The sequence below is a fragment of the Aspergillus fijiensis genome, assembly GCF_003184825.1.
Source record: "Aspergillus fijiensis CBS 313.89 unplaced genomic scaffold BO72scaffold_45, whole genome shotgun sequence".
NCBI lineage: Eukaryota > Fungi > Ascomycota > Eurotiomycetes > Eurotiales > Aspergillaceae > Aspergillus > Aspergillus fijiensis.
In genome coordinates, this window is record NW_024469021.1 from 59822 (window position 1) to 85848 (window position 26027).

The following is a 26027-nucleotide window of genomic DNA, read 5'->3' on the forward strand; positions in this document are numbered from 1 at the left end:
TCTTCTGATGATACCCTTCTGCTTTGCATGTTCATATATACCATTTTATCTTCTTTCTGCTTCTTTGCGTCGAACAAAAATCTCTGTTTTTTGTGCAAAAAGCTTAGGAGGGCGGGGAGCTACGGTGTATCACCAAAAAGAGGTCTCCATACATATTTTTCTTCTCTTTCTCACCCTGTGTATATTTGATTGATTTTTTTTTGGACCTCATCACCCCGCCCAACACCATTCTTGTTTATTATCATGCGAAAGGAGCAGGCATCGCTTGTGGATGACGGGTTTGGGGAGAAACACACCATAGTCGTTGTTCCGTGACAGCTAGAGGTTGTTGCAGGGAACGAATATGGTGAACAGAAGCTGGAGTCCCATGACTCTAGTTTCTCTTTTCTTATTTGTTTTTGATGGGTTTATTTTGTTGTGTTATGTTTTTCCTTGTGTCGTCTCATTTCCTTTGTATCCAATGATGTGACATGACCACCTTGTGAACAAAAGATATCAATATTCAATATCATGAAGATCTCAAAGATGACTTTTTGTCTGCCGTAGAGGGTGTATGCAACTGGACGTCCGGTAACTTAACGGAAGTCTCTAAGAGGAATAAAGAGAGTTGACGCCGGAATCAAGCGCAGTGTATACCTATGGGATTACTAGTAGGGATGAGACCCCCTCTTTGTTGTGAGTTGTCACTTTTTCTCTCATAACCCAAAGTTAACTCAGGCATTGACCTCAGCTCCCCTCCTCTTCTCCTCCCGAGCAAACCGCTCTACCCTGCCTGCCCTCCATGAGCTCAATGGAACCCGATGGGCAGTCCCAGAACCGTTGTAACCGCCCACCTTATGACTCCTAATCCTTATTACATGTACAGAGCACTGTCCCAAACAAAGAGCACCCAGCCTCCTCGGCGGCGGCTCGGGACGCAACTCCGTCACCCACAGTCACATCTCACATCTCCCTCCCTCCCTCCCCCATTAGCCATCAGCCATCATCACCGTCCCGGTAAGCACCCTCCGTGGTCAGACGTTTTTCTTTTCTTCCTTCCATCCGAGTCGGACGTAACCGTACCCGCAAACCTTAGTCGGAGACATCGAAAGTCAATATTCGGCTAAGCAGGAAAGTGGAGGTGGCCTGAGGTAGGCGGGATGTACATTGCGCCTTGTACTGTACTGTACTGTATGTTTTTTGGGGGGGGGAGGGCTTATTCTTTTCTTTTTTGTTTTGTTTTGTTTCGTTGTCTTTGGTGGCTGTGGCTGTGGGATCCTTATCCCTGGGGCTTGCTTACCGTGCCATTTCGCTTTGGACAAAGGATTCTTATTGAGGGTTGGGATGGGATGCGATGTTGTGGTGTCTGTCTGGGAGGGCGGTCAGCGGTCAGGGGAGGGAGTCTTGTCGCCATTGTTGGGGGATCTTATGATTTGAGAACGGTTGGGTTGGTTTCGGCTATCCCCTATGGGGAGTGGTCCTATGTCATGGGTCGTATGTCATAAGTTATGTTTTCTAGGGCCAGAGAGAGAGAGAGAGAGATCGGGGATGGGACGGAATTATCATGGATGGGTTGTGCGTGGTTTTGCATGTGTTTTGCTTGGCCGCGGGATGGAGGATGGGCTGTGGTTGTGGTTGTGGCTGGTTCTTGTGATGGACGATGTATTGTACTGTAGGTTAGCGAGCTATTGTCGTCTAACTATAGTCATGCTCCTACGTACTTCACTTTTTTCTTGGGGGCGAAACGCCTTAATGGAGTGGATTGGGTGCAGAAGGTTTACGGTGTAAACCGATTTCTAAGCCTTCACTCCAGGCATGTATAGATTTCACATTTGGGGGGGCTCCTGGGTCCCGTAGCATTTATCCTCAAGATTGTAGTGGTCACAGTTCAATACCAAAGGAAGTGCTTCTTTCTATCGCTGTATGATTTCTACCAATCTATCTCCTTGTATAGAGTTGACCTACCTTACTATGCAAAGGCGAATCCCCCGAGCTGTTCATGTATATAGGTAGCAGTTCCCGGTGTATATATGTAATTCAGTAGTCATCAATCATCATCCCGCATACCCGGAAGGAATTGCGAGAAACAAAACGGTCTTGTCAACTCAAGCATCAAGGTCCAGAGCCTCCAAGATTCTATCAAGCTTGTCCATGAGAATCTGATAGTTGAGCGCATCCTGATCGAATTCGTCCACAACGACCTCACCGTCCAGCGTACGGATGACGGGTTGTTGTTCTTGATCCGTGTCTTTATCCATGGCTGGGGTTGGGTGTGGAGTTCCGTTCCTGGTGCTAGAGAGGTCCAGTGCCTCCATCCCCTCGACAACCTTGTCTACAACGATACCATTCTCTTCATCACCCTCTGTCTCCGTGGTGGTATTCTGAGCTTGTGCGACGGATTGCTGTCGCGCTTCTTCCTCCATCATCTCGTCAATGCCGGCGTCGTCGAAGCGGAGCCGGAAGCGCTCGCCGAGATAGAACCGGATGTCGTCGAGCAGCTCAATGGAGTCGGTCTCCTGACGACCTTGAATGCGGGCAGCAGACTCCTGAATCAACTCCGAGAACTCGGGGGAGTCGATATGAGCTTCCAGCCGGTAGGCGAGGTAACGGGCGGCGAACTCTTCGAGGCGCTGGACGCGCGTCAGCCAGGCGGCGCGGATAATGGCGTAGATGTCGAGGTCGTCCTCTTCCATAGTGCCGCGCGTGCGGGCGGCCTCGGCCTGCGACATGTTGCCGCTGCCCAGGGTGCTGATTACAACAGCGGCCTTCGTCTTCAGCTTCTCGATGAAGAGCATATCCGCGGCGAACAGAACGTCGACGGCGATGTCGAGCGGAAAGTCTGCGCGCTCCGTGTAGAGAAAGGTGAGCACAATCTCGAGGACGTCCGGGGAGCAATCGACCGGGATAATGTTGAGATGGTCCTTCATGTGCGCCTCGCGAAAGGGGGAGGTAAACATGGTGTGGAAGAACTCAGAGCGTAGGAGCATGGCCCGGTGGCAGGGGAATAGCGTGCTCTTCTGGACGCGCGAAGTGGTAGAATGACCGTTGGTGCCAATATGCTCGTCCACATCATCAAGGTCCTCGTCTGCGCGGAGCAAGACGTCCGCAAATAGGATGTTGTCTCTGTCCCATTTGACTTCATCCGCTCGTGAGATTTCCACAGTCACCTTGTGCTGGAGTACATTCGCCCGGAACCACTCCTCCAGTTGGTCTCGCCCTTTGGCCACCTCAAGCGTCCGTCTTTGTCGAGCGAGCCTTCTATCTCCGCTGTCCAATATACTATCCAAAAGCGTATTGATTTCCAAATGCTTGGCAATCTTATCGATGTTGGAAAAGACCTCGGACTCGGTGAACCCGGTCCCCGGGCCACTCCGGATGTCGCGCGGGGCTTCGCCAAAATAGAGGTATTTAATCGCTGTCCCGAATGCTTCTGGAGGCATTGTGCTAGGGAGCCTCCATGTCAACGTGTCCGGGGCAGTGGCCAATTTGTTGCGGAAATAGGGAGATCGTGCGGCCAAGATAAACTTGTGTAAATGGAGGGACTCATCGCCTGCTGTTACAACAATATCCGCTGTCGCAGGGCTTTCGCGAGTAAGAAGTGACGTGATGTGAGCTGCAAGAGGCTGCAGAGGATCTGTCGACTTCGAATAGTCGTATTCCAGGAGCAGGTTCCGTATCCGATCATTGAGGGCGTTATACAAACATCTACCATACTGGAGTTAACATCGTGGGCTGACTAATAAATACTGGACATCGAAAGTGACACAAATGACAAGGTGCATACCTTTCTCCCTGGAAAGTGTCCCGTTCGCATAAAGCTCCGGACTCGAGCAGCAGCTGAGCGACCTCGTAGTGGCCACAGAGACTTGCCTTTTGCACGGATACTGGTTACTGCTGCACGGCAACGCCGACTCGCCACGCCGAACCTGGCTAATGGCCTGATGGTCATTCAAGGCAGACTTACCAGGATCAAAGGGGTGTAATCGTATGGATCGCGGGCATTGATATTGACTCCTTCCGTGATTTTCTCCTGACAAACTTTCAAATCCCCCTTACGACAAGCATTGCAGAGCTCCCGGAAGGGTTCGCTAAGGTCAAGAGGGTTGTCGTCCTTGATTGTCCCCTCCTTGATAAGCTTTTTCTCATTGTGCAAACTTATCTCCAGCTGGTCCTTCCGGAGGACCTTCGGTTCATCCATTGTGCCAGGGTAGGAGATTGGCGGGGTAGATGAGATGCAAGCAATTCTTCTTCAAGATATGCAGGTATTTGTTGCGGAGGACGGCGGGGGAGACGACCCCAAACGGGGGCAACATTTGGATCCCCCGTCTTATCGATAAGCTCGGGTCACGTGAGAAAAGAGCCTCCCTGAGCGAGACAGCCCCTGCCCAAAGGGGACCAAGGGGATTGAAAGAACTTCCTTGTCCCCTTGCATCTTTCTGATTCTCCCTCTACTCAGTACGCTTGATCTTGTTGATAACCCCACTTACCATAGGGTGTCTTGCAGGTTCAAGCGAGCAAGCTTTCGATGTTTATCTTGTCCCATGCAGCATTGTGAGCCGTTTCTGACGTCCCAAACCACTGACGGAACGATGATGATGATCAATGACCCGCTTCACCGCCCGGTATCCCCACCGCCTGCTGTAACCAGGCAAGAGTCGTGGCCCGCAGCCGTTGCTCAGCAACAGTCTGCACCTAAACATTCAGCACTTCCGTCCCCGTTGCATACCTACTTCTTTAAATCTACAACGCAACCACATGTTCCCACCCAACATCGCTCCATACTAACCCAGCAGGTCTCAGTCACACGCTATCGACTCATAAATGCCATAGGCTACTCGATTTCATCCGCTCGCCACTTCTTCCCGACCTTCGCCTTATACTTCAGATTCTTGCCTGCGGTCTTTCCTCCCAGCAGCCACAATGGCAATTGCGTTAGCGGAGGCAGACAAGTATGAGGTGCTTGAAAAGATTGGTATGAGACACCAGGGTTCCATCTAGGCATGCAAGTTAGCTTCGGACATCAACTTACTGATCACGAATGCTTAGGTTGCGGTTCCTTTGGAATCATTCGCAAAGTGCGACGAAAGGCAGACGGCTTTGTAAGGATCCCGCCGTCATTCATGCATTGGACCCTTTTAAGCTTACAATCACCTTTGTTGTAGATACTCTGTCGCAAGGAAATCAACTACATCAAGATGTCGCAAAAGGAACGAGAACAGCTGACAGCCGAATTCAATATTTTAAGCTCTCTTCGACACCCGAACATCGTCGCCTACTACCATCGCGAACACCTCAAAGCGAGCCAGGACCTTTACCTTTACATGGAATACTGTGGTGGTGGGGATCTCAGCATGATCATCAAGAACCTGAAAAAGACGAACAAATTTGCAGAGGAAGAATTCGTGTGGCGCATTTTGTCCCAATTGGCGACGGCGTTGTACCGCTGCCACTACGGTTCTGATCCTCTCGAAGCTGGAAGTATTCTAGGCCCTGCTCCTAAGCAGTCTGGTCTCAAAGGGAAGCAGGCTCAGATGACCATCCTTCATCGCGATCTCAAACCAGAAAACATCTTTCTTGGCAGCGACAACACTGTCAAGCTCGGTGACTTCGGTCTCTCGAAGCTGATGAACTCTCAAGACTTCGCATCTACCTACGTCGGTACCCCATTCTACATGTCACCCGAAATCTGTGCGGCGGAACCCTACACATTGCGATCTGATATCTGGGCTGTCGGCTGCATCATGTATGAGCTGTGCCAGAAAGAGCCGCCTTTCAACGCCAGAACCCACATCCAACTCATTCAGAGAATACGCGAGGGCAAATTTGCTCCCCTGCCTGATTTCTACTCACCCGAGCTGAAAAATGTTATTGCAAGCTGCTTGCGCGTCAACCCGGACCATCGCCCCGATACTGCAGCGCTGATCAACCTTCCCATCATCCGCCTGATGCGGAGAGAGAAGGAAGTTGCCGACCTTGAAAAGACTTTGCGAAAGCGTGAAGAGACTGCCGCTCAGAAGGCTAGAGAGGTGGAACAAGCATACACTAAATTGGACAGAGAAAAGCAACAGATGAAGGCTGAGTTGGAAAATACCGTCAGACGAGAGTGGGAAGTCAAGGCTCGGCTAGAGATCGACCGTCAGGTGCAGAATGAACTGGAAAAACTCCGAAAGCGATTCGACTTCGAGGTTCAGGAAAGGGTTGCACTAGAGATCGAGAAGCAAAAGAAGAGCGGTGCTTTCAAGGAGGATAGCAATTCCCGGTCAAACAGCCAACAATCCCAGCCATCCAGCAGCAATGAGGATGCCAGTAACCCACCGAGCGCCGATATCACCCAATTGTCGCTCGAATCTCCCGCTCCTAGCAAGGCCCCGCGGAAGGAAACACGCACCCCATTGACTCGATCGAAGACCGTGGTCGAGTCACCAATGGATGTCCAAATGGCCGAGCCCTCACCCATCTCAATTGCATCGCTTTCCTTGTCTCCCCGTCGCACATCTGGAACACACTCCGGCAAGAACATTTTCGCCGAAGCCGACAGACAGCGAGCGAAGTGGGAACCCACCTTAGCGTACTCCGATGATGAGGACGATATTCCCGATCTGCCCTCCCCAACTCGCCCCAAGGTCAAGCCAGACCCGTTCAAAGCCCCTTCACGACCACTCCTGCGACAAAACACGGCTGCATTCATGCAGAAGCTAAGCACTCAACCGCCTATCTTCCCCACCAACGCTTCCAGACTACCACAGGTGTCAGGTGGCCTCTCTGACATGCTTCCTAGAGAGAGCAAGCCCCGGTCACCTCATCGGCGTTTGTCCAAAATCCCATCTTCAGCGAATCTGGCTGCCGATGCTGGCTCACCCACACGCAAGTCTGGCGTCAAGCAACTGCCCTCCAAAACCAACAACGGCGGTGAGGACATGTACAAGGCCGTGATGCAGCGCAACATGGGGGGAAGGACGTTGGTTGAACTGGCGCAGGCGCGCGCGGGTGGCCGTCCCGTTGATGAGATCAAGCGATGTGCCAGCGACTCCCGGGGCTTGAAATCCAGTGCGCGAGACCCCCCGGCCGTGTGGGATCCCGAAAAAGACGAGATGCCCAGCCCATTCTTGGTCCGGGGAAGAAAAATCATTCGCAATTTGAGGTAGCTACTATCGCACAAGGATAACGCCATGCCTTGACACGGCCCATACGCATTGAGTGTCAGCAATCTTGTCTTTCAGTTCCGCCGGTTGACCCGGTTACTCTTATGACATACACGCCTTTTTGGGTATCTACTGTTGACGCCTCATCGTCAATATACCATTTAATAATTCAAGACATACTTCGGAGTTATACGGCTTGGGTGGATTGAATATTCTCGAACCGGAGTTTGACCGTGCGAGACATGGTGAAAGCTTCGATGATGCATTTTTTGGTGCGCTGCATCTTGACTTTCAAAGCTTGATCGTCATATGAAGACGCAACACCCTCTACTTTCCTTTGTTTCTAATGCCGTGACGAAGTCCCTCAATCCCCTCAAAATGTCCCCTTTCCCCTCCCCCCAAATCTTTGTCTCTTTCCCCCCACTCACATTGCACACTGTACAGATAGTGACTGCATCTGTCCATATCCAGCTCGTCTGGTGGTTTCTGGTTACATTCTCCATGCCATGACATTGCCCCATCCCCCTCGATTTCCCCCTTTCGACTTCTCTGCGATGCACATCCCGAAAAGTCAGTACACTCGTTTGATACCTGTACATTTCCTATCTCTTTCCTCTATGCATTTGTGGTGCTCTACGGTTGGTGTTGATCTGGTGATCCTTGGGCTCTGTGGTACTTTCGGAAATTTGCTCTCAAAGGGAGTTGTACATACATACACACACATTCTGTTTCTCGTTCACACGGTCCTGCACTAGATTGGATGATCAATAAATCTGTGATCTACGGTTCCAGTATCCTTCAACGTACGAACCCCAAGAACTAGAGTTACGACTTTTGGTAAAGGAAAAGAGAGAGAGAGCGAAATACGGGTACATGGATAAGGCGCTGACTGATCAACAGTCCTCTTCCCATCCCCTCCTCCGTATAGTTAATCCCCTTTGGCCCCGAAATAATAGTCCTGGATATTCATTAATCTTGATTCATTAGGATCTATGCCTCCTCATCTTCAACTTCTTCGATTTGAACAGATCGAAGCTCCTGGTTGAACCTCCTTTCCTCCTCTTCAAGCATTCGCCTTTGGGCGTCGTCGTCTGTCGTTTCTGGTTGACCTACGGCCTCTGCTGCCTTTGCTACCCCTGCTGGGCCCATTTCTGCCTTGTAACCTGCTTGCTCTAGCCGGTCCATCTCTTCCGGCTCCAAGAGCTTACCCTGCCCTCGTATAGAATCCTGCTTAGCTCTGACGGCAGCGGGAATGAATTTGTTGATGGCCTCCTGTCGCAGGTCTCTGATCTGCGGCTTAGCCTCATAGACTGCCTTAGCTTCGACAACGGGGGGTTTTGCAGGAAGAGCATGTGGTCCTCGTGTACCCTGGGCCTGGTCGCCGCCTGGTCTTCTCTGGAACTGGCGCGGAATCGGCGGGGGTGTATCCCGAGGCATGGGTATCCTTCGCACCTCCTCATCTGTCTCGTCGCTACTCTCACTATCCCGATCATGCCGTCCAAAGCGCCCGGCGCCGCCACCACCACCACCATCCCTCCTGCGCTTCCCTAAAACGCTTCCATCGTCACCGTCGCGGTCTCCGCCGCTTCTAGACCCGAAGCTCGCAAATTTGGGAGCCTTATCTCCCAGTGCTTCTCGAGCCTTGAGCACCGCGCGATGATCTCGTTCGAGGGCTTCGAGCAACTGTTGATCACGTGGCCGCAGCTTTTGTCCCGATGCCTCTATGGACTTGATCTCATCAATCTGGCGCTGGATGCGCTCCGGGTTGCGACGGGCTAGTTTCTCATTCCGGCGGGCCAACGCTTCGGCCTTGCCCTTCTTCAGGCTCTTCTGCTTATCTAGTTTCCGCTGCGCCGCGGCAGGGTTCATGGTGCGCTCTTTATCTTTCGGCATTGTGATTTTTTTTTCTGATTATTAGATCTGCGAAGATGAGCCTGAATTCCGCTGATAGTATGCAGGCACTGACTCGACTTGAACTCAAGTCTCGAGTTGGGGGGGGGCTTGAGTCTGTGTGCAGCTGGCTAGACGTGGGGTGAACTCGGATTCGCTCAGTCTATTGAGCAGGATACATAATCAATTAGCCATTGTCACAACGATACAGGTCGCCGATAATCCTGCGCTGGCAGTAGAGGGGGGAAAGGCGCGGGCTGGGCCGGGGGAGCATAAGAGAACGTATGCATATGTGTGTATGTATGACAAACTCCGGAATGTGCGTGGCCAGAAGGGAAAGAGCAGAAAGAGCAAGAGCTTCCTGCAGCAGCCCAGAATGGCATAGAAAAAAGAGGGGGGGGGGATTGAAGATTGCTCACAGGCTGATGACAAAAAAAAGGCTGCATGAGCAAGCCTAACCACGGGAGTAGCGGATTCGCGAAGCCGCAGATGTAGCTGCGGAATCTTGGCTAAGACCAATGAACGTCGCGCGGGCGCACCGTTCTAGCCTCACAGGTTGGGCAGCGTGCGATGGCTGTTGAATTTAGATTGAGTAAGCGAGTGGGTTGAAGATGGCCCGTTCGATTTGAAGGGAGGTCGCAAGGTAGTGAGGTTGATGGCGGCTGGAGAAGCGCAGGGTGCGGCAATCTGGGCGCCTTGGTTGGTGAGAGAGAGGGTTGAACGGCAGATCAGGGTCGGTAGGTGAACGGATTCGAGGCGGCTAGAGATTAAGGTGGGAGAGAAATTAATGGAAATTGGATTGTATGCAGAAGAGCAGCAGACGGTGACAGCAAAAGATGATTATGAAGAAGTAAGAAGCTAGAGAAGTAGAAGTACGGAGTACGGAGTAGAGGAGCGTTCAAGGTTGAAGGAACGAACCGATGGAAATTGCGGGCGGGCGACATGACGGTTGCCCAATTGGGAAGCCTCCGGAGCGGCGGGCGGGCTTCATCTCTCATTCTCACAATAATGAATGAGCAGCCTTCGCAATCGCATTCCAAGTTTTGCTTTACTGCTTCGTTTACTACCAAGGGAGGACGACTCTGGCTAGATCCAGAGCTTCTGTCTCCTAACCGAAAAAGAATCTTACCGTTGTAAATCGTTGTGTCGTCCCAGAGAACTCTCTCTCCTCGTACTCCCCCAAGTCTGCTAACAAGCAGCTGTCCGTTCCTATACTCCTAGACGGTTATACCACCGGCGGCCGGATCGCATCCTGTTTTCAGCCTTAATCACACGGTCCTCTCCTGAAGAACGGAACCTAAATGAAGGCAAGGATAGCCACTCGATCGACCTTTTTGAAGCATCAAGCCTGGCCTTGTCTCCTTCTTTATACGCATTGATTGTAACAATTTGCGTGCACGTCGGTTGCTGCCATCCGTTCTGTCGCGCTCTCCCCTCACCCCTCCTTACTCTGCCTGGACGCCGGCGACCACCACGATCACCGACACTCTTCATCATCCTCTTCCCTTCTGTCGCCCTACACAAATTGGTCACTTGGGGCTAATCCCTTTCCCCTTCCCTTGAAAGAACTTGCGTTAGCCTTGACTTCGTGGAGATCAGACCCAGTTCGCCGTCGGTCTCCTCCCAGTGTAACCCCCCGACCGACTCACGAGGGCCGCTATTCTTCGTTCCTTTTTCTTTGCCGCCTACATATTAGTAGGCTGATCTCTTCCCCTACCCAGCTCCCTTCGGTGGCCTCCAATGACACCGTAGGACGCTCAAGGAGCAATTAGGCCGCCCTGGGGCAGAGGCATACTTCACCACCATTGACCTGCTCTCGGCCAAATTCCCTCTACCCAGCAGGTGATTTCCCTCGCCGCGCCTACCCACTACCTCGTTTCGCAGCCGCACCGTTCTCTAAGCTTCAGCCACTACGCTCCTTCGTGGTCTTTTCCCTTACCTACTCCGGTTCTCATCATGAACTGCGGTCCGTTCTATATTCACACTACGAGATCAACTGGCGCTTCCTAAAACATTGTCGCGGTAGGAGCATGTCTCTGCCGGGACCAAATGTCCGTATCAGCATCGATTCCCGACACTTCGCTTGGCCTTACCTCCTCCGAGATCCAGATCCTAAGACAGCAACAACAAATTGCACTTCAAGGCAGCCATGGCGCCAATGGCATTTCCAGAGGCAGGGGGACCGGACGCACCAGCAATTCCAGTTCGCGCGCCGCCAGTGCCGCCAGCAGTCAGGGTCGTTTGCTTCTGGACCCTTTGAGTTTACGAGCGCTTTCGCAGCAGCTGGATGCCTTACAGCAACAAATTCGGAGTCGCATTGACTATGTATGTTTGACAACCCCTACACTGTGCAATCATGCATGTTTGAGCATCTCTCCTTCCCCTCGGGTGACCAGTTTGCACTCGCTTTCCTGCCGCCTGAATACAATCTGCAGGTGGTGGAAGACGTTACGTGCTACACATGCGCGCATATATCCTAATAGCTCTCAAACATCTCGGTTGCTAATTTGCAATAGCTCGAGGAACAAATGCAGCTATCAATTCAGAACAGCTACGATCGTGCTGGAAATGTTGTACGCAATGCCGATGCTGAAATCGCCCGCACACGTTCCATTCTGGCCTCCATAGATGAGCTGGAAACCGAGCTTGCCAAGATCGGTCACATAAGAGAAATTGTGAAAGCATACCGTGGCCGCATAGAAGGTCTTGACCAACGCCTGGACCAAGCTGCCCGTCGGAGGCATTGAGACACGCCAAACTACCCTATTCGCTTCAAATAGTACCATCTTCTTCTACATCCCGGTCTATGAAACGCCGCTTTTCGCCTATGGCACCTATTTGTCGTCATCCCCTTCATCTACCCTATTTCCTTTTCAGACGGCCGAGGGACAGTCCTTTTCCCACCATACTCACTCCTCTAATCCTTTGCGCTTCAGTAGCCACGAGAGAAATCGTTCAATTAACTGCAAACCTCCGGGGCAATCTTGCCAAGAAGCCTCTCAAACCTGAGAAAACTCCAACGACAGCCCGGAGACATCGACATTTAAACTTTTTAGCGCCCACCCTCGCGCATCGCCACAAAAAACTGCAAATCATAAACCGATATTGTCCTCACGGACTCAATGAAATGACTTTACAACTTTGCACAACTAGCACAGCGTTCTATATGCTTACTTTGATTCCAATCATGGTTGAACCATGAGTCTATGGGAGGAATTAGTTTCTCTTTTGGTTATGTATTCGGAGAGGACTATTGACTAGAGATTTGGACGTTCGCCACGCGGCGATTTTGAATTCGGGATGATCGAGCTTGACAGGAACAAGCATGGCGTTATTGGCATATGAACTCTACTTTTTACTTGGCTACCACTGGAGCTTGTCTCCTGATTTATGATTCACGCCTCCCAATCCACGAAATCCACGAATCTGATGACCCGGCTGTCTGTTCCATCATGATGCGATTCCCCGGTATGCATTTATATTTATTTTACATGACGTCTTTTGATTTTCATATTGTCTTCGCTTTTAGCTCTGGAACCCACCGTGCGGTGGCACCCTACATCAATGGACCTTTTCCACTGGTGTCGGTGAAATATAGGCACATGTAATTTTAATGCCTCGGTCAGAATGAACCCGGCAGATGATTAGCACTGCGACTTGCAAGACCCGAGAAAGCCGGTGCTGTGAGGGACGATTGCAGGTAATGGTGTTATTTGCAAATCCCTTCATGTCGTGTTGGCCGGAGCACTTCTGTTAGAGCCAAGCAAAGAAACTCTGCTCAATGTATATGACTCAATGTATGCCAGTTGTACCGATACAGCAGGCATGACGGCTCACGGCGAAAGATTCGGCGAGATCCCGAGGATTGAGCCTGGCTAAAAACCGGCGACGTTCTGCCATAGCTCTTAAGGGCTATCCTGCAAGATCTTTCAACGATCATATGCTGATTGGAAGCAATACGAAACAACGGCTTCGATGAACATCCTTGTAGCGTGGGTAGTATCTTTAAGAGCCTACACTGTTCTCATTGTCTTGCTTCTCTTGCCCTTGTTCTTGCCGACGATCAGTCAGCTTCTTGCTGCGCTTCTCTGTTTGAGGGAAACGCTTCTCTGTCCCGCAAGTAGAGCAACGAATGACCAAGAGTTCAGCCCATGGCTTTCTGCGGCCGCGGCTGGGATTCCTCTTTTCGCGCGTACAAGTTACTCCAGGAAGTAGAAGCGTATCACATCGCTTGCAGAAAGATCTCTTCATGTCAACCGGTAGGCGAAGTTGCGTTTTCAGAGATACGCCGCGCATTTGCGACAGGTAGTTCCGAGAAAGCTGAGGTAACTGGCCTGTCGCCGCGTTCTGCCCATCCAGGGCCGTGGTCTCGCTCGCAGAATCTCCAGAGGGAGAAATGAGTGGCACTATACGTGTCGAGACACTTGGCTTCTGGTCTTCTGTCTCATCTGTGGCGTCGCCGACATGACGAGCGCTGGACTGGGCTTGCAGGAAAGTAGCCGCTTTGTATAGATAGTCAATGCGCGCGCGTATATGGCTGTTGACACCTCCTGCAGAATCTTTTTTGCCTTTGGACTTCCCTTTTACCATTGCGATGATTGGCCGGGAACCAGACGTGTTCAATGATTGTGTTGACAACAGTCGTACTGGAGGATGTGGAGAGAATAATAGTGGATGAGGAAGCTTTCCTTCACTATGGATCCATGATAAGCTAACCGAAAGCGGTCGCCGGGCCCCGGACCAACCATGACTAATTGACTTCTTCACGTGATCGAGCTGTCTAGGCTCAGCCGCTCCATCCCTTCGCGCGGCGAATGTCCTTCCCTCCATCTCCATCGCCTTCCTTCGCGCCAATCAACCTGCCATCACCCTCAATCTATCTCACAGCATCAGCGAGGGCATCTCACGTACTACTCAGAACATAGATCTACCTATTTCCACCGGTTCAACCCCGCTTTTTCGACCACATCGGACTTAGGCTTCTCTGCCTTGGTAAAAGCAACGCGCTCCAACAGACAGAGTTTTCCCCATCTAGACCACCTTTTATCTCACCACAAACCATCAACATGTCTCACGAGGAGGATCTCATTGACTACTCCGACGAGGAGCTTCCCACCACCGACGCGGCCGCGACCACCGCTGCTCCTGCCGCCAATGGAGAGGCCAAGAAGGGCGATCTGACTGTTTCTGGCGGCCGCTCCGACAAGAAGGGCAGCTATGTCGGTATCCACTCGACCGGTTTCCGTGACTTCCTGCTGAAGGAAGAGCTTTTGCGTGCCATCACCGACTGCGGTTTCGAACATCCATCGGAGGGTTAGTCCATCATACGTATTCTTTCCCAAAAAACCAAAACCTCCCTCCATTGCTCCAAGTTTCAACGTCCGTCCGTCCGTCCATCTCCGCGGGAAGGAAAAGAGTTCCATAGTCGCTTCCGGGCATACATATTTCGTTCGAGCTTGTGGGCGGCATGAGGATGATGCGTGTTTCGGGTCATCAAAAAGACGAGCCCAACCCTGCTTGCAAGAGTAGAGAGCAATCTAAGCTTCCGCTTGTTGCTCTCCTTTGCTTGGCAAATTACGGCAAGGCCGTGTTCAGCAAGATTCTCGGGTCCTTATCTCGCCTGTGACCACTTGATATTACTATTCGAGTGGATGTGTTGAAAGGAGCCGCATCGCTTCTTCACTGTTTTCACATGATACTCGTCCTCTTGCCGCCTGCAGAGAGCTCTTGGAATTGGAGTCTGTATCGCTGGTGATTAAAATCATCGATCCATTGCTCCCTCGAGACTCTTCTTTGTCGTGTTTTGTGCTGGGGTTGTCAGATTAACGTGTCATCATTTATCTCGATACCTCGGGGATGGACGGACTTGCGACACGGATTGCTTTACTTTCATTTCAAGTCTCATACATCGAGTACAAGTCTAACATACGGTCTCGCCTATCACAGTCCAGCAAGTTTGCATTCCCACCGCCATCTTGAACGTCGATGTTCTGTGCCAGGCCAAGTCTGGTCTCGGTAAGACCGCAGTCTTCGTCCTCACCACATTGCACCAGCTGGAGCCTGTTCCGGGAGAGTGCTCGATCCTCGTTATGTGCCACACCCGTGAGTTGGCCTACCAGATCAAGAACGAGTATGCTCGTTTCAGCAAGTACCTTCCCGACGTCCGCACCGCCGTCTTCTACGGTGGTACTCCCATCCAGAAGGATCTCGAGGTTCTGGCGAACAAGGAGTCTTACCCCAACATTGTCGTCGGTACTCCCGGTCGTCTGAACGCTTTGGTCCGCGATAAGAAGCTGTCTCTGCGCAATGTCAAGGCTTTCGTTCTTGACGAGTGTGACAAGATGCTTGACCAGATTGGTGAGTTCTGTTTCATCCTGTGATCCGTATGCATGCTAATCATACGTCATAGACATGCGCCGTGATGTCCAGGAGATCTTCCGTGCTACCCCCGCCGATAAGCAGGTTATGATGTTCAGTGCCACCCTCTCTCAGGAGATCCGGCCCGTCTGCAAGAAGTTCATGCGCAACCCTCTCGAGGTCTACGTCGACGATGACACCAAGCTCACTCTTCACGGTCTTCAGCAATACTACATCAAGCTCAGCGAGGCGGAGAAGAACCGTAAGCTGAACGACCTTTTGGATAGCTTGGAGTTCAACCAGGTTATTATCTTCGTCAAGAGCACGCTCCGTGCTCAAGAGCTCGACAAGCTGTTGCGCGAGTGCAACTTCCCCAGTATCGCAGTTCACTCCGGAGTGAGCCAGGAGGAGCGGTAAGTCCGCCTCAGCAGGAGATCAGGGGGAAGGTTACTAACATTCTGTAGTATCAAACGCTACAAAGAGTTCAAGGAGTTCAACAAGCGTATCTGTGTCGCGACTGACGTTTTCGGTCGTGGTATCGATATTGAGCGTATCAACCTCGCTATCAACTACGATTTGCCCGGTGATGCCGACTCCTATCTCCACCGTGTCGGTCGTGCTGGTCGTTTCGGTACGAAGGGTCTGTCCATCTCCTTTGTCAGCACCGAGGACGACGAGAAGGTTCTCAAGGACATTGAGAAGCGCTTCGAAGTTGCCCTTCCGTAAGTTCTTAATCCATCTATCCTTGCAATATAGACTAACAAGGACTTTTAGCGAATACCCCGAGGGCGGTGTTGACTCCAGCACCTACATGGCTTAGACCAGTGGTGGTTGAAGCCACGGGCCGTTGAATACGATCAAGCTATTTCCTTTATATCTCGTCGTTAGTTTTTATTATTTCCTTTTGGCGTGATGGTTCGGTTACATTTTCCTCGCTCTCCGGCGAGGCACTGGTTGGATTATGCCGGGAAACACCAGAGACATCTAGGCAGAAAAGCATACTGAGTCATAAGCAAGCAACTACCGGATACCAGTGCCTTTTAGCATGACAGCTGTATTATCAATGTATGTTTGAGTGGGAAGTTCCAGCACGTAGATCAGTAGATCGGCGCGTCTTATGAGTCGTTCAATAACGTAACATCGACGCAACAACTCGGAAGCCTCTTTCTGATAAGCAAGAAGAATCTCCGCCAGTGCTCCTTAAGGTAATTGACCTTGGGCGAGTGAGTTATCGATAAGCCCGCCCGCCTGCCCCTGTGATTCATGGAAATAATGACGCAACACGAGGAAACGGCCCCTCCTGCTCCTGGTACTCCCCCCACTTGAATTACAGAGAACACGAGAGTGAGTTTGAAGTGATTGATTATATTCCGTGCCTTTCCTCATCTGACTTGCCTTTTTTCCATACACACACACTCTCTCTCTCTCTCTTTCTCTCCCCCTCCCCCCCTTTCACTCAAATCCCCTCTCCCCTCAGTTCGAAACCATGAGCCCCCGGTGCTTCATCATCCGCCACGGCGAGACCGAATGGTCCCTCAACGGCCGCCACACGGGCACCACCGACCTGCCCCTCACCGCGAACGGGGAGAAACGCATCAAAGCCACCGGCAAGGCCCTGGTGGGGAATGACCGATTGATCGCGCCGCGGAAGGTCGTCCATGTGTATGTTTTCCCCCTTCCCAGTTTCTCCAACCGTGCACGCAGAAGTGTTGTGTTGTTGTCGCTGTTTGTTTCCGGGACATCCGGATTCCAAACCTCCACGATACTGTGCGTTGCGCAGCGAGTATACCCGCACCCACACACACAAAGTCATGAAAGACAAGACTAACACGGAACCCCCGTGGGCGAGGTGGGGAGAATAGATACGTCTCGCCGCGAGCCCGCGCGCAACGGACGCTCGAACTGCTCGAGATCGGGTGCAAGGAGCGGCTGCCGTGGACGGCGGCGCGCAAGCCCGAGGCGGAGGAGCCGATCCGCACGGAGGCGCGGGTGGAGGTGACGGAGGCGGTGCGCGAGTGGGACTACGGCGACTACGAGGGGTTGACGAGCCAGCAGATCCGGGAATTGCGGGCGCGGAACGGGGAAGGGAGCTGGGATATTTGGCGCGATGGGTGTCCCGGGGGAGAGTATGTTCTGTCCCCGCTTGTGCCTTAGTGGAAAACAAAAAAGAAAGAAAGAAAGAAAGAAAGAAAGAAAGAAAGATTGGATTGGGGATTCCTATTGGTGGCCATGCTGAGTTGCTGAAGGATTATCCAGTGTGTATGTGTGTGTGTATGTGTCTGCTAACAAGAGCGCGATGAACCCAGATCTCCCGAAGACGTGATCAAACGGCTCGACGCCCTCATCGCCGAGATCCGCGCCAAATACCACGGCCCGTGTTTCGAGTCCGAGTCCGCCAAGGGGGATGTCCTGATCGTGGCGCATGGACATATCCTGCGGGCGTTTGCGATGCGGTGGACGGGCAAGCCGTTGACGGAGACGGCGTTGATTTTGGAGGCTGGTGGTGTGGGCACGTTGAGGTAGGTCTTCTTGCCCCAGCTTTTCCCCTGCTTCTCGTCCCTCTTGCTCTGTGTCAAGTGCAGTCGAACTAACCTCCCCCGAAAAAAAAAACAACAGTTACGAGCACCACAGCATCGACGAGCCCGCAATCATCCTGGGTGGAGGGTTCGTGGTCGACTCCTGATCCCCATCCTTATTTTCGAATCCTGCTTTCCTCGAACCAGACACGGTAGGAAGTAGCGTATGATGGAAAGTTGGTAGACCGCCAGATAGCGTTGTACTGGCAGTGGCGATGGGTGGTGATGGTGATGGTGACAACGGGGAATGAAGCGTCCCCATTGACGATCAAAGAGAGCAATAGGATCAACCTCCAACATAAATAGCCGTTAGCAACATATCCAACAAATAGATTGAGCCATAGATCCCAAGAGAGAAAAAAAACCCACATTGATTGTCCCCGAAGAATAACCCAAAGCATTACCCCCTCCCTCCCTCTCTCTTTCTCTACCAAAAGCCTAAACTCCTCATTCACTGTCACTCTCGCCCCCAGCCCCAGCAGAACCAGCCCCAGCAGCATCAGCAGAGCCAGAGCCAGAGCCAGAACCACCACCTTCAGTCTTGATAATCCCCTCCTCACCCAACACCTTCGCCGACCCCATAAACAGGGCCCCGACATATCCCCCCAGGAAGCGCATGTCCTCCGCCTGGACGGCCGTCATGCGCACCAGGTTCTCCGTGTCGCGGAGGTGGCTGTTCAGCTGCGCCAGCTGCGCGTGCAGGTTGGCGTACTGCCGGGTTTTGGCCATGGACATGCTGGTAGTGCTGCTGCTGCTGCTGCCGCTGCCGCCACCGCCGTAGCCCATGGAAGGAGCCGCCGAGGAGGGAAGGATGGAATGGCGGGGCATGTGATGGGAGTGGCTTTGGCTGTGGGTGTATTGGTGGGAAGGAGGCATGGCTGTCTACGTTTTTCGCTCGATATAAATTGAAACTCGTGTGTTGGCAAAGGCGGTAGCTGGCGAGGAGATCGGGGTCCGTGGTTGTAGTTGTGGTTGAGGTTGAGGGCTCGCTGTTTGTTGACATCTACGGTTCGGATCACGTGCAAGCGTCGCTGCGGAGATCCCCCCAAAAGCTTTACACCTTACACCGACTAGCATTGCAATAAATTGTTCCGATCGAAGTTGGTTCATTGTTGAGGACATGGTTCTTTCTAATCAAATGAACAGTTGCCGTGCCATCTGACGGCCTGGTCGCTTTCACTATTACTCTGCATGAACATGAACCCAGCCAAATCAAACACAGCAATCACCCGAATAAATGATGGACCCCCTGCTCTTTTTATGCGCCAGAAACCAGACCACGATGAAATAAAACGGCAGGGCTGCATAGGAACATTAAAAAAGACAATGTTTAGGAAATGCAAAGGAGGGCATGCATGTCAGACTGACTTGGATGAGATAAGGAAAAGAATCAGGCAGAGATAATAAAATCAAGAAGACGACGGAACCACATGTATGAACTCGACAAAATCATGCGCCGACTCGCATAGTGTACAACAATTTGTCATGCAGAAGCAGAATGTATGATCAGTACTGGAGAATGAACGTCCGTGGTATAGCTGCGAAAAGTAAAAAAAAGAAAAACGTATTTATCGCTCGAGCGGAGGCCCGTCAGCATGGGAATCAGGAATTGCTGCGGAGGTGATTGAGGCAAGAGATGTGGGTGAAAGAGATGGTCACCCCCACAAGCAACACGTGCGCAACAACGCCCGCTCAACCAAATGAGAAATTCAGGAAGATCCTTAAGTCCGTTGCATATATGTGAACAATTGAACAAAACCGGAGGATGACACAGGATGCGGTTCAATCCTCTTTATTTTTGGTGCCGAGCTTCTCATTAAAAGTATATCCTTTATAAGAGGCAAAAAGCAACCTGGATGAATTCCCCTTCACGGCAATCCAGTACAGGCGGAGAAAGAGGAAGTATAGTGGACACGGCAAGCATGCGCACAGTCAACAGGGTTCAACGTGCTCAGCTGCCGGCAAGGGGAGGGCTGTAGGGGAAACGGTTTCTTGGCTTTCAACGGACAGGCGCCGCAGCTTGCTGCGCGCCGAGGCTGATCTGGCTGCTGTGGGCTGAATTCTCGGAATCGAGGTTCGCACTGGCGCCGCTATCACCACTCCCCGCGCTGGCGCTCGCACTTCCAGTCAGACTTCTATCCTTTGGGGTGCCCTTGGTGGGATACGAATTGCTCACCCCAATTTGTTGCTCAACTTGTTGCGGGCCTACCGCATTACCATGGCCTGGGGGATACCTGGGAACAGGTGCCCGCATGTGTCCCGGAGGAGACGGATGACCGCCGTTCGGGGGCCCATGAGGAGGGCCAAAGTGTTGATCCTGAGCAGTGGCCGGACGGCCCATGCGAGGACCAGGCGGGCCACCGTAAGGAGTCGCCGGCGAATGGCTGTTTCTCCTACTGTGTGGGTAGGGGTGCGGGGGATAGTCGCCCATGCGACTCGTGGTCATGGAGTTGGTACGTGAACCTGCAGCCATCTGGTTTCTATCAACAGCGCCGTATCGGTTTGACGAGTAAGCCATCATGGGGTTATCCAAGAGGGAATCATGGAGTCCCGGAATTTCCTGCATGATGCGGTCACTGGCACGTTTTCTTCCTCCCCCAAAGTAGCGGCTGAATGTACCCGACCGACCGCCGCCGCCGCCGCCATTGGACAGAAGCTCAGGGTTCTTGCGTATTTGGCTGGCACTCGGAAATTTCTTGGCTCTTCGCGACGTGATGCTCAGCATATCCACATTGTCCGGGTCGATGTTTGGGACCAGACTGGTATCCATGGGATCGAAATAATCATCCTCGTCTTCCTCATCGAAAGTGGCCCTAGAGGGGGCATTCCTGCGGGGCGGTCCCCGCCTCATGCTCATTTCTTGTTCCCGAAGCTGCAACTCGCGCTGCCGCAAAGCCAACTCTCGTTCTCTCAAGGACAGGTCAGCAGTCGACTGCGAGTGGGCAGGACCAGGAGGGACGTCGGGATAACCGTTAGGGTTCCGGGGAGGAGGCCCAGCTTCACCAGCGTCATCATAGACAACTAGGTGGCTGAATTCCTCCAGTCCCTCCAAAGACGGCTCACGAGGAGGCATTCTGGCAGAAGGAGGCGGAGGTTGTGTGCTTGGGGGTCGTGACATTCCGGGCATGGGTGGTCCACGTCTAGGAGGGGGCATCATCATTGCAGAGCTTGACCTTCCAGGAGGCGGGCGCATGGGAGGACCATTCCTCGGTGGGGGAGCTGAGGACATCCGGGTGGGTTGGGGTGGCGGAGCTTGGACAGACGGGGTAGGCGATTCGCGAGGTTTGCTTAGATTAGTGGTATTAACGTGGTGCAAAATAGCGTAGATGGTTTCGATACGGGGCAGGCGGATATTGAGTTCTGTTGCCAGCTTGATTGGGGATCCGAGGTACGTCTCGATCTCCATAGGACGACGAGCCTGGAAATCCTGATACATAGTGTTGGGAGACTGAGACGCGGCCAACGCATCCATTGTCTTCTGAGGAAAGTCGCTTGGAAAAGAGCAGTCATGCGCTTTGGCCAAACCAATGAGCTCGTCAATCACATCGGTAACCAATTGCCGTACTCCGACCTTCTGCAGGAGTTCTGTTACGTTTCCGTTGTCAAACATGACGCTTGTTGGGTAAAACGCAATAGGCCTGGATGGTGGCTGATTAGTGTCATAGACTCGAAGGAAGGATAACTCGGAATATTCACCCTATGATACGCTCGAATTGCTCTTGTCTGATGTTGTTCGACACTTTGCAGTCCACTTGACCGGAGCTCAAGGTCATCGCCAAGGCGGCCGCCATGTCGGATTGCATAGCCGATGGAAGGGTCGAATTGTTGTTGGTAGCCCCGACCCAGATATTCGACGAGTTCAAATGCTCAAACTCGCTGGGCCCAATCTGCGAGATCTCCACACCAGAAACGAGCGAGAGGACCACATTCGTGGGGAATCGTTGTTCAAGGTGTGATTCGACGCCAAGGGTGTTGGTGGTATTGAGCAGAATGCAGGTATGTTGAGGGGTAACCACGGATTCAATGACTGCTGCCAGGTCGTAGACATCGGGCAAGGCCTTCACGCAAAGAATAACATAGTCATATGCATTCTCTCGTGATGCCGCCTCTTCCGGTGAACGTACCACTGTAGAATGGCCGATGTCAGCTGACCAGCACAACCGCTTGCGGTAATCAGACACGAAAAAGAAAAGATAACATACCGTGACGAGGTTTGAATCTCTCATTGCCGAATGCTTTCGACCTATTGGTCAATTGTTAGAGGCCTTCTGCGTTGTGTAGTATAGCCAGAGAGACAAACTTGAAAGACACTCCGTATTGCGAAACCGCCTCAAACCCCGATTTCCAGACTAGCGTTACGTCGCAGGAGGTGGACGCCTGGAGCCTCCAGGAAAGAAAAGCTGAGATAGCGTTGCTGCCGACTACACAGACTCGTGTTAGACGACGACCCATATTGAGATTGGCGATCGAAGCAGTTGGAGAAGAGAAATCATTGAAGGGGGTGGCAGCGTGAGGCTGATCCAGAGCACAAGACGGAGGGATCCCGTCCGTCCTGGCTGAATCTGATACCGGCGAAGACTGAGAGACTAACCTGACAAAACGCGCAGGCGCGGTGGAGGAGCCATGGTGACCGATCAAAATTGGAAAGAAGCGTTCCCACCAGCCGAGATGGTGGAAAAAAAAGGGAACCGTGAGTTATCGCCTAACTGCGAGTCGGACCAAAGTCGCCAAAGATCACAGCTGGGATGCGCGATTGACGTAGGCTGCCACCGAACGAAGGAACGCAGCGCGATCGCCGAAACTAGGATTATCGATTCGATTCGAATGCTGGACACACGCGATAGGCGCCAAGTGTAAGATAGTGAAAGTAAGGGGAATCACAGAAGGAAAATCTCGCGAAAATTAACACAGAAAAAGTAAAGGATTCCAACCAAGACAAACGAAAGGAGGTGGTGATGATCGTATCGAGGGAGAGGGAGGGAGGGAGCGTGAGGGAGAGTTAAAAAAACAAATTTGGCGGAACGAGAGGAAAAGAGAGAGAGAGAGAGAGAGAGCGAGAGAAAGAGAGGGGTGAGGGAGGAGAGAGAGAGGGAGGGTGGGTGAGGAGAAAGAAGGAAGGATAGTTAGTGAAAGGGGAAGAAGATAGCAGCAATCAGAGAGGTTGAAGGAGAAAAGAAGAGATTCGGAATGGGAATAGGAATTATTGGGGATGGGGATAAGGTGTGGATTGGATGGTTTGGCTGTGTTCGCAGTAGCAGCAGTAGCAGCAGTAGCAGCACCAGCACCAGCAAAGCACCAGCAATCAGCATCAGCAACCAACACCAGCAAAGATGAACCGGGAGTTCGATTCAGTTCAGTTCAGTCAGCTTTGGGCGGATGGACAGCCCAAATGGGAGAGCTGATGGAGCCGTACGTATCTTTTTCCCTCCACTGTAATAATAATAATAATAATAATAGTAATAATAATAATTTTTTTTAACTTTTTTTGGTTTACTTTTTTTTTCTTCTCTTACCTGGTTTGCTTGTTCACCCATAAACCTCTAACGGTCGTCGTGGATCCCCCGCCAGGGCTCGATCCGGAAACGGAGGCAGGAAAGAAAGAAAAGATTGACTGTCGACGGAGAGAGTAAGGAGGGGAAAGGAGAAAGACGGAAACAAAAGAGCTGCAAGCGACAATCAAATGGCGAGAGAAGGGTGTGTGTAAGTAGTTAACTTACCAGGTGTGTGTGACTGAGTAAGAAAGAATGTCTGCCTCCGGGGATGGAAAAGGATGACAAGGCGTGATGAGGACCCCCCAGAGAGAGAGAGAGAGAGAGAGAGAAAGAGGCAGACAATAACACTGATGGCCTGAAATTGGCCGCATGCTAAGAATACTACTTAGTGAACTCCGGAGCACTGCCTTTGTTGCTGAGTTACTGACACTAACTATGCTCATATGCTACGCCTGCTATGATAGTTACCTGCAGGCATGGAGTAAACAAGCCATGATCTGCCGTATGTCAATCACCACAACATTCAATGAAAGACGATTGTTCAAATTGCTCGGGGGGTTAAAGGGACTGAGTACCCATTTATTGATAACCTTTGACTGGATACTCACTTGTATGGCAGTCCAACAGAAACCCATCATATTAAGGCCACTGGGAACATTCACACAGGAGATGCTGATAAATGATGAGTAGTAGTTATTCTTCATCCAGACTTGTACGAACTAACCCGTTCAGAATATTGTCCACGCTACAGGCTTACTTCCGTCCTATCGTTCCCAATCAACAAACCGGTTTTTGTATGTTCGGTTCGCTTCTTCAGTCCCTCTTGCGCTCTCCGGCCTGTTATCCTACTGCTAAATAGTTGGACATGTTCATTGTTCGTTTGTATTTTGGCTAAGTCTGGTACTTGGGATATGCAATAAAACCACTCGATAGACTGAGGTGCTAAGAGTAGTTAGTAGTAGTCAGGCGACATTGTTTCCTCCTCCTACCCCCCCCGGCGACGAAAGCAGACCAGCCCCCATGATATCTCTGATAAGCGCAGTCATCAATCCATTTCTCTCCATCTCGATATCATTCTTTTCTACCCCTGAATGTGAACCAGGGACGAGTCAATTCCCCCACCAGGCGTTCCATCCATGGAATTATCCTTCACCCACAGCAATTAGTGTCCACCGCTACTAAGTTGCGGACAGATCCACGTATGACCGCGCGCCGCCGACGACAGCGACGACGAGGACGAGCGACGACGATGACGATGACGACGGAAGAGCGGGGGCTGTTGAGGAACGAGGGCAAAGGGGGGGGGAAAGAGGAGGCGGAAACAACGGGGTTCGATTCAAACGCACTGCCCGTCGAAATATCCTGATTATGCCATTGTTTGGTTGTTTGAGGAAATAAGATCGTACATAATTCTTTTTAAGTGATTTAACAATCTTATTTTGATGAGACACGACAATCCACATCCACCTTGGGACCTCAATGGTGGGTTTGGGGCCAACCATGATGCGACCAAGCGGTCATCGAAACCAGTGCAGCAGCCAGCAGCACAGCACATCCTCCCGTCATTCATAATCCACCCTGCCTGAAACCCACATCGCCGGTGGTGGTCGAGGTCAGGCCCGGGATTCGCCCGCTGCAATCGGCGACAGGGAGATTGGCCAGTTTATGATGACTAGACTACTAAGGCTCTTCGGTAGAGTGAGGGTAGGTACTGGCTAGGCTGGCATCGGCTGCGGGTCCCTCCAACGATAGACTTGGAACAGCCAAAGTGCGCCATTGCACCAGAACTACGAAAACTACGAATGGGAAAAGCGGGTGTGCCTCCATTGCGGTCGCAGGAAGTGGGCGGTTCCGAGTTTTATTTTCAGGCTCTTTGCGCCACTAACCCGGTTCTGGTAACAAGCTAGAAACCAAGGTAAAACAGGGAGGATTGAGGATCAATATATATCCAGCTGGATCCTCGATCTTCCTTCCTCCGTTGACTTCGCAGCCTGTATGAAGGGTGGATGGTTGGATGGATGGATGATTGGGATGGTGGGGGGGGGTTCAACCATCACGATGCATGCATGCATTGCATAAAAGCACCCAACTATACTTCCCAAAAGACCCCTAAAATAAACTGTGACTACTACCTACTGTATGTCCGTAGCTGAGGGAAGCTGAAGATCTAGGCAATCAGGTGTAGCTACCCAAGACCAGTCAATGCTCAAAGCAAGCAACCACCTTCATTGGAGATCGTCGACCATCCTAAAATAGGTGACGGTGCTTCTAGACTAGACCCTGGGTGCTGCCGATTATCTAAGCTCAACTGAGAAGTGGTACGAGATGGACCGACCCTCCATGCTTAAATCTCTCGACGAGAAGCTTCGACACTCATTCCCAGTGTATATGGACAGAAAGAGAGAGTGCGAAAGACCAATTCCGACCCTCAAGATCTCTCGGCTTGCAGCTCATCTCACAAAGAATTCATTTCTTCGGCAATACCATATAATCCATCCCCATCACTCCGGCGATACTAGCAAGTATTTGTTTTTTTTTTTCTGAATGGATATTTACCTCATACTCTCTCAGGGGAATTTCGCCGCTGGAAC

At 51.7% G+C, this 26027-nt stretch overlaps 13 protein-coding genes across 13 annotated transcripts; 6 read left to right on the forward strand and 7 right to left on the reverse strand.

The window, feature by feature from the left end:
• Positions 1–1886: 1886 nt before the first annotated feature.
• Positions 1887–4519, reverse strand: BO72DRAFT_450389 (ankyrin repeat and BTB/POZ domain protein). The gene is made up of 3 exons (XM_040945246.1): positions 3944–4519; positions 3764–3849; positions 1887–3684 (listed from the first exon to the last, which is right to left on the reverse strand). The coding sequence occupies exons 1-3, from the start codon at positions 4175–4177 to the stop codon at positions 2085–2087; spliced, it is 1920 nt and encodes a 639-aa protein (XP_040798738.1). The 5' UTR covers positions 4178–4519; the 3' UTR covers positions 1887–2084.
• Positions 4520–4722: 203 nt separating this feature from the next.
• Positions 4723–7275, forward strand: nimA (serine/threonine protein kinase nimA). The gene is made up of 3 exons (XM_040939543.1): positions 4723–4951; positions 5026–5078; positions 5142–7275. The coding sequence occupies exons 1-3, from the start codon at positions 4900–4902 to the stop codon at positions 7122–7124; spliced, it is 2088 nt and encodes a 695-aa protein (XP_040798739.1). The 5' UTR covers positions 4723–4899; the 3' UTR covers positions 7125–7275.
• An 836-nt stretch (positions 7276–8111) lies between these two features.
• On the reverse strand, positions 8112–9014 carry BO72DRAFT_383994 (WW domain binding protein 11; the record flags this gene model as incomplete). Its single annotated transcript, XM_040941534.1, has 1 exon — positions 8112–9014. One exon carries the CDS (start codon positions 9012–9014, stop codon positions 8112–8114), a length of 903 nt encoding a protein of 300 aa, XP_040798740.1.
• A 2046-nt stretch (positions 9015–11060) lies between these two features.
• BO72DRAFT_460999 (uncharacterized protein) lies at positions 11061–11758 on the forward strand (the record flags this gene model as incomplete). The annotated part of the gene is made up of 2 exons (XM_040946497.1): positions 11061–11336; positions 11528–11758. The coding sequence occupies 2 exons, from the start codon at positions 11061–11063 to the stop codon at positions 11756–11758; spliced, it is 507 nt and encodes a 168-aa protein (XP_040798741.1).
• Positions 11729–12392, forward strand: BO72DRAFT_192783 (uncharacterized protein). The gene has a single exon (XM_040939545.1). It carries the CDS (start codon positions 11818–11820, stop codon positions 12211–12213), a length of 396 nt encoding a protein of 131 aa, XP_040798742.1. The 5' UTR covers positions 11729–11817; the 3' UTR covers positions 12214–12392.
• Positions 12393–12818: 426 nt separating this feature from the next.
• Positions 12819–13669, reverse strand: BO72DRAFT_192779 (ribonuclease P Rpr2/Rpp21/SNM1 subunit). Its single transcript, XM_040939544.1, has one exon. It carries the CDS (start codon positions 13599–13601, stop codon positions 13017–13019), a length of 585 nt encoding a protein of 194 aa, XP_040798743.1. The 5' UTR covers positions 13602–13669; the 3' UTR covers positions 12819–13016.
• A 408-nt stretch (positions 13670–14077) lies between these two features.
• On the forward strand, positions 14078–16448 carry BO72DRAFT_529888 (ATP-dependent RNA helicase SUB2; the record flags this gene model as incomplete). The annotated part of the gene is made up of 5 exons (XM_040950268.1): positions 14078–14324; positions 14958–15368; positions 15421–15781; positions 15833–16090; positions 16143–16448. 5 exons carry the CDS (start codon positions 14078–14080, stop codon positions 16186–16188), a joined length of 1323 nt encoding a protein of 440 aa, XP_040798744.1. The 3' UTR covers positions 16189–16448.
• Positions 16449–16522: 74 nt separating this feature from the next.
• BO72DRAFT_450395 (histidine phosphatase family protein) lies at positions 16523–18401 on the forward strand. Its single transcript, XM_040945247.1, has 5 exons — positions 16523–17030; positions 17231–17494; positions 17675–17887; positions 17985–18233; positions 18312–18401. The coding sequence occupies exons 1-4, from the start codon at positions 16855–16857 to the stop codon at positions 18049–18051; spliced, it is 720 nt and encodes a 239-aa protein (XP_040798745.1). The 5' UTR covers positions 16523–16854; the 3' UTR covers positions 18052–18233; positions 18312–18401.
• An 89-nt stretch (positions 18402–18490) lies between these two features.
• BO72DRAFT_346298 (DASH complex subunit HSK3 family protein) lies at positions 18491–18679 on the reverse strand (the record flags this gene model as incomplete). Its single annotated transcript, XM_040940666.1, has 1 exon — positions 18491–18679. A coding segment is annotated over one exon (189 nt), but the record flags the coding sequence as incomplete, so codon positions are not given.
• Positions 18680–19943: 1264 nt separating this feature from the next.
• On the reverse strand, positions 19944–22396 carry BO72DRAFT_470589 (ketopantoate reductase family protein; the record flags this gene model as incomplete). The annotated part of the gene is made up of 3 exons (XM_040947038.1): positions 19944–21582; positions 21641–22050; positions 22241–22396. The coding sequence occupies 3 exons, from the start codon at positions 22394–22396 to the stop codon at positions 19944–19946; spliced, it is 2205 nt and encodes a 734-aa protein (XP_040798747.1).
• A 356-nt stretch (positions 22397–22752) lies between these two features.
• On the reverse strand, positions 22753–23744 carry BO72DRAFT_450399 (uncharacterized protein). Its single transcript, XM_040945248.1, has 2 exons — positions 22876–23744; positions 22753–22771 (listed from the first exon to the last, which is right to left on the reverse strand). Exon 1 carries the CDS (start codon positions 23251–23253, stop codon positions 23068–23070), a length of 186 nt encoding a protein of 61 aa, XP_040798748.1. The 5' UTR covers positions 23254–23744; the 3' UTR covers positions 22753–22771; positions 22876–23067.
• Positions 23615–24485, forward strand: BO72DRAFT_192954 (uncharacterized protein). The gene is made up of 2 exons (XM_040939546.1): positions 23615–24118; positions 24181–24485. Exons 1-2 carry the CDS (start codon positions 23806–23808, stop codon positions 24354–24356), a joined length of 489 nt encoding a protein of 162 aa, XP_040798749.1. The 5' UTR covers positions 23615–23805; the 3' UTR covers positions 24357–24485.
• Positions 24385–24953, reverse strand: BO72DRAFT_450400 (uncharacterized protein). Its single transcript, XM_040945249.1, has one exon. The coding sequence runs from the start codon at positions 24936–24938 to the stop codon at positions 24615–24617; it is 324 nt and encodes a 107-aa protein (XP_040798750.1). The 5' UTR covers positions 24939–24953; the 3' UTR covers positions 24385–24614.
• Between the last annotated feature and the right edge of the window lie 1074 nt (positions 24954–26027).

Coding starts and splice junctions, on each gene's coding strand:
- BO72DRAFT_192783 (XM_040939545.1), top strand. CDS start 11,818: ATGAAACGCCGCTTTTCGCCTATGGCACCTATTTGTCGTCATCCCCTT.
- BO72DRAFT_450389 (XM_040945246.1), bottom strand. CDS start 4,177: ATGGATGAACCGAAGGTCCTCCGGAAGGACCAGCTGGAGATAAGTTTG. Junction 3,850..3,943: donor ATTACACCCCTTTGATCCTG/GTAAGTCTGCCT, acceptor TCCGTGCAAAAG/GCAAGTCTCTGTGGCCACTA. Junction 3,685..3,763: donor GACACTTTCCAGGGAGAAAG/GTATGCACCTTG, acceptor CCAGTATGGTAG/ATGTTTGTATAACGCCCTCA.
- BO72DRAFT_450400 (XM_040945249.1), bottom strand. CDS start 24,938: ATGGTTGGCCCCAAACCCACCATTGAGGTCCCAAGGTGGATGTGGATT.
- BO72DRAFT_192779 (XM_040939544.1), bottom strand. CDS start 13,601: ATGGTAAAAGGGAAGTCCAAAGGCAAAAAAGATTCTGCAGGAGGTGTC.
- nimA (XM_040939543.1), top strand. CDS start 4,900: ATGGCAATTGCGTTAGCGGAGGCAGACAAGTATGAGGTGCTTGAAAAG. Junction 4,952..5,025: donor TGAGGTGCTTGAAAAGATTG/GTATGAGACACC, acceptor ACGAATGCTTAG/GTTGCGGTTCCTTTGGAATC. Junction 5,079..5,141: donor GACGAAAGGCAGACGGCTTT/GTAAGGATCCCG, acceptor CCTTTGTTGTAG/ATACTCTGTCGCAAGGAAAT.
- BO72DRAFT_192954 (XM_040939546.1), top strand. CDS start 23,806: ATGCTAAGAATACTACTTAGTGAACTCCGGAGCACTGCCTTTGTTGCT. Junction 24,119..24,180: donor ACAGGAGATGCTGATAAATG/ATGAGTAGTAGT, acceptor AATATTGTCCAC/GCTACAGGCTTACTTCCGTC.
- BO72DRAFT_450399 (XM_040945248.1), bottom strand. CDS start 23,253: ATGCTGATTGCTGGTGCTTTGCTGGTGCTGGTGCTGCTACTGCTGCTA.
- BO72DRAFT_450395 (XM_040945247.1), top strand. CDS start 16,855: ATGAGCCCCCGGTGCTTCATCATCCGCCACGGCGAGACCGAATGGTCC. Junction 17,031..17,230: donor CCGCGGAAGGTCGTCCATGT/GTATGTTTTCCC, acceptor TGGGGAGAATAG/ATACGTCTCGCCGCGAGCCC. Junction 17,888..17,984: donor GGTGGTGTGGGCACGTTGAG/GTAGGTCTTCTT, acceptor AAAAAACAACAG/TTACGAGCACCACAGCATCG.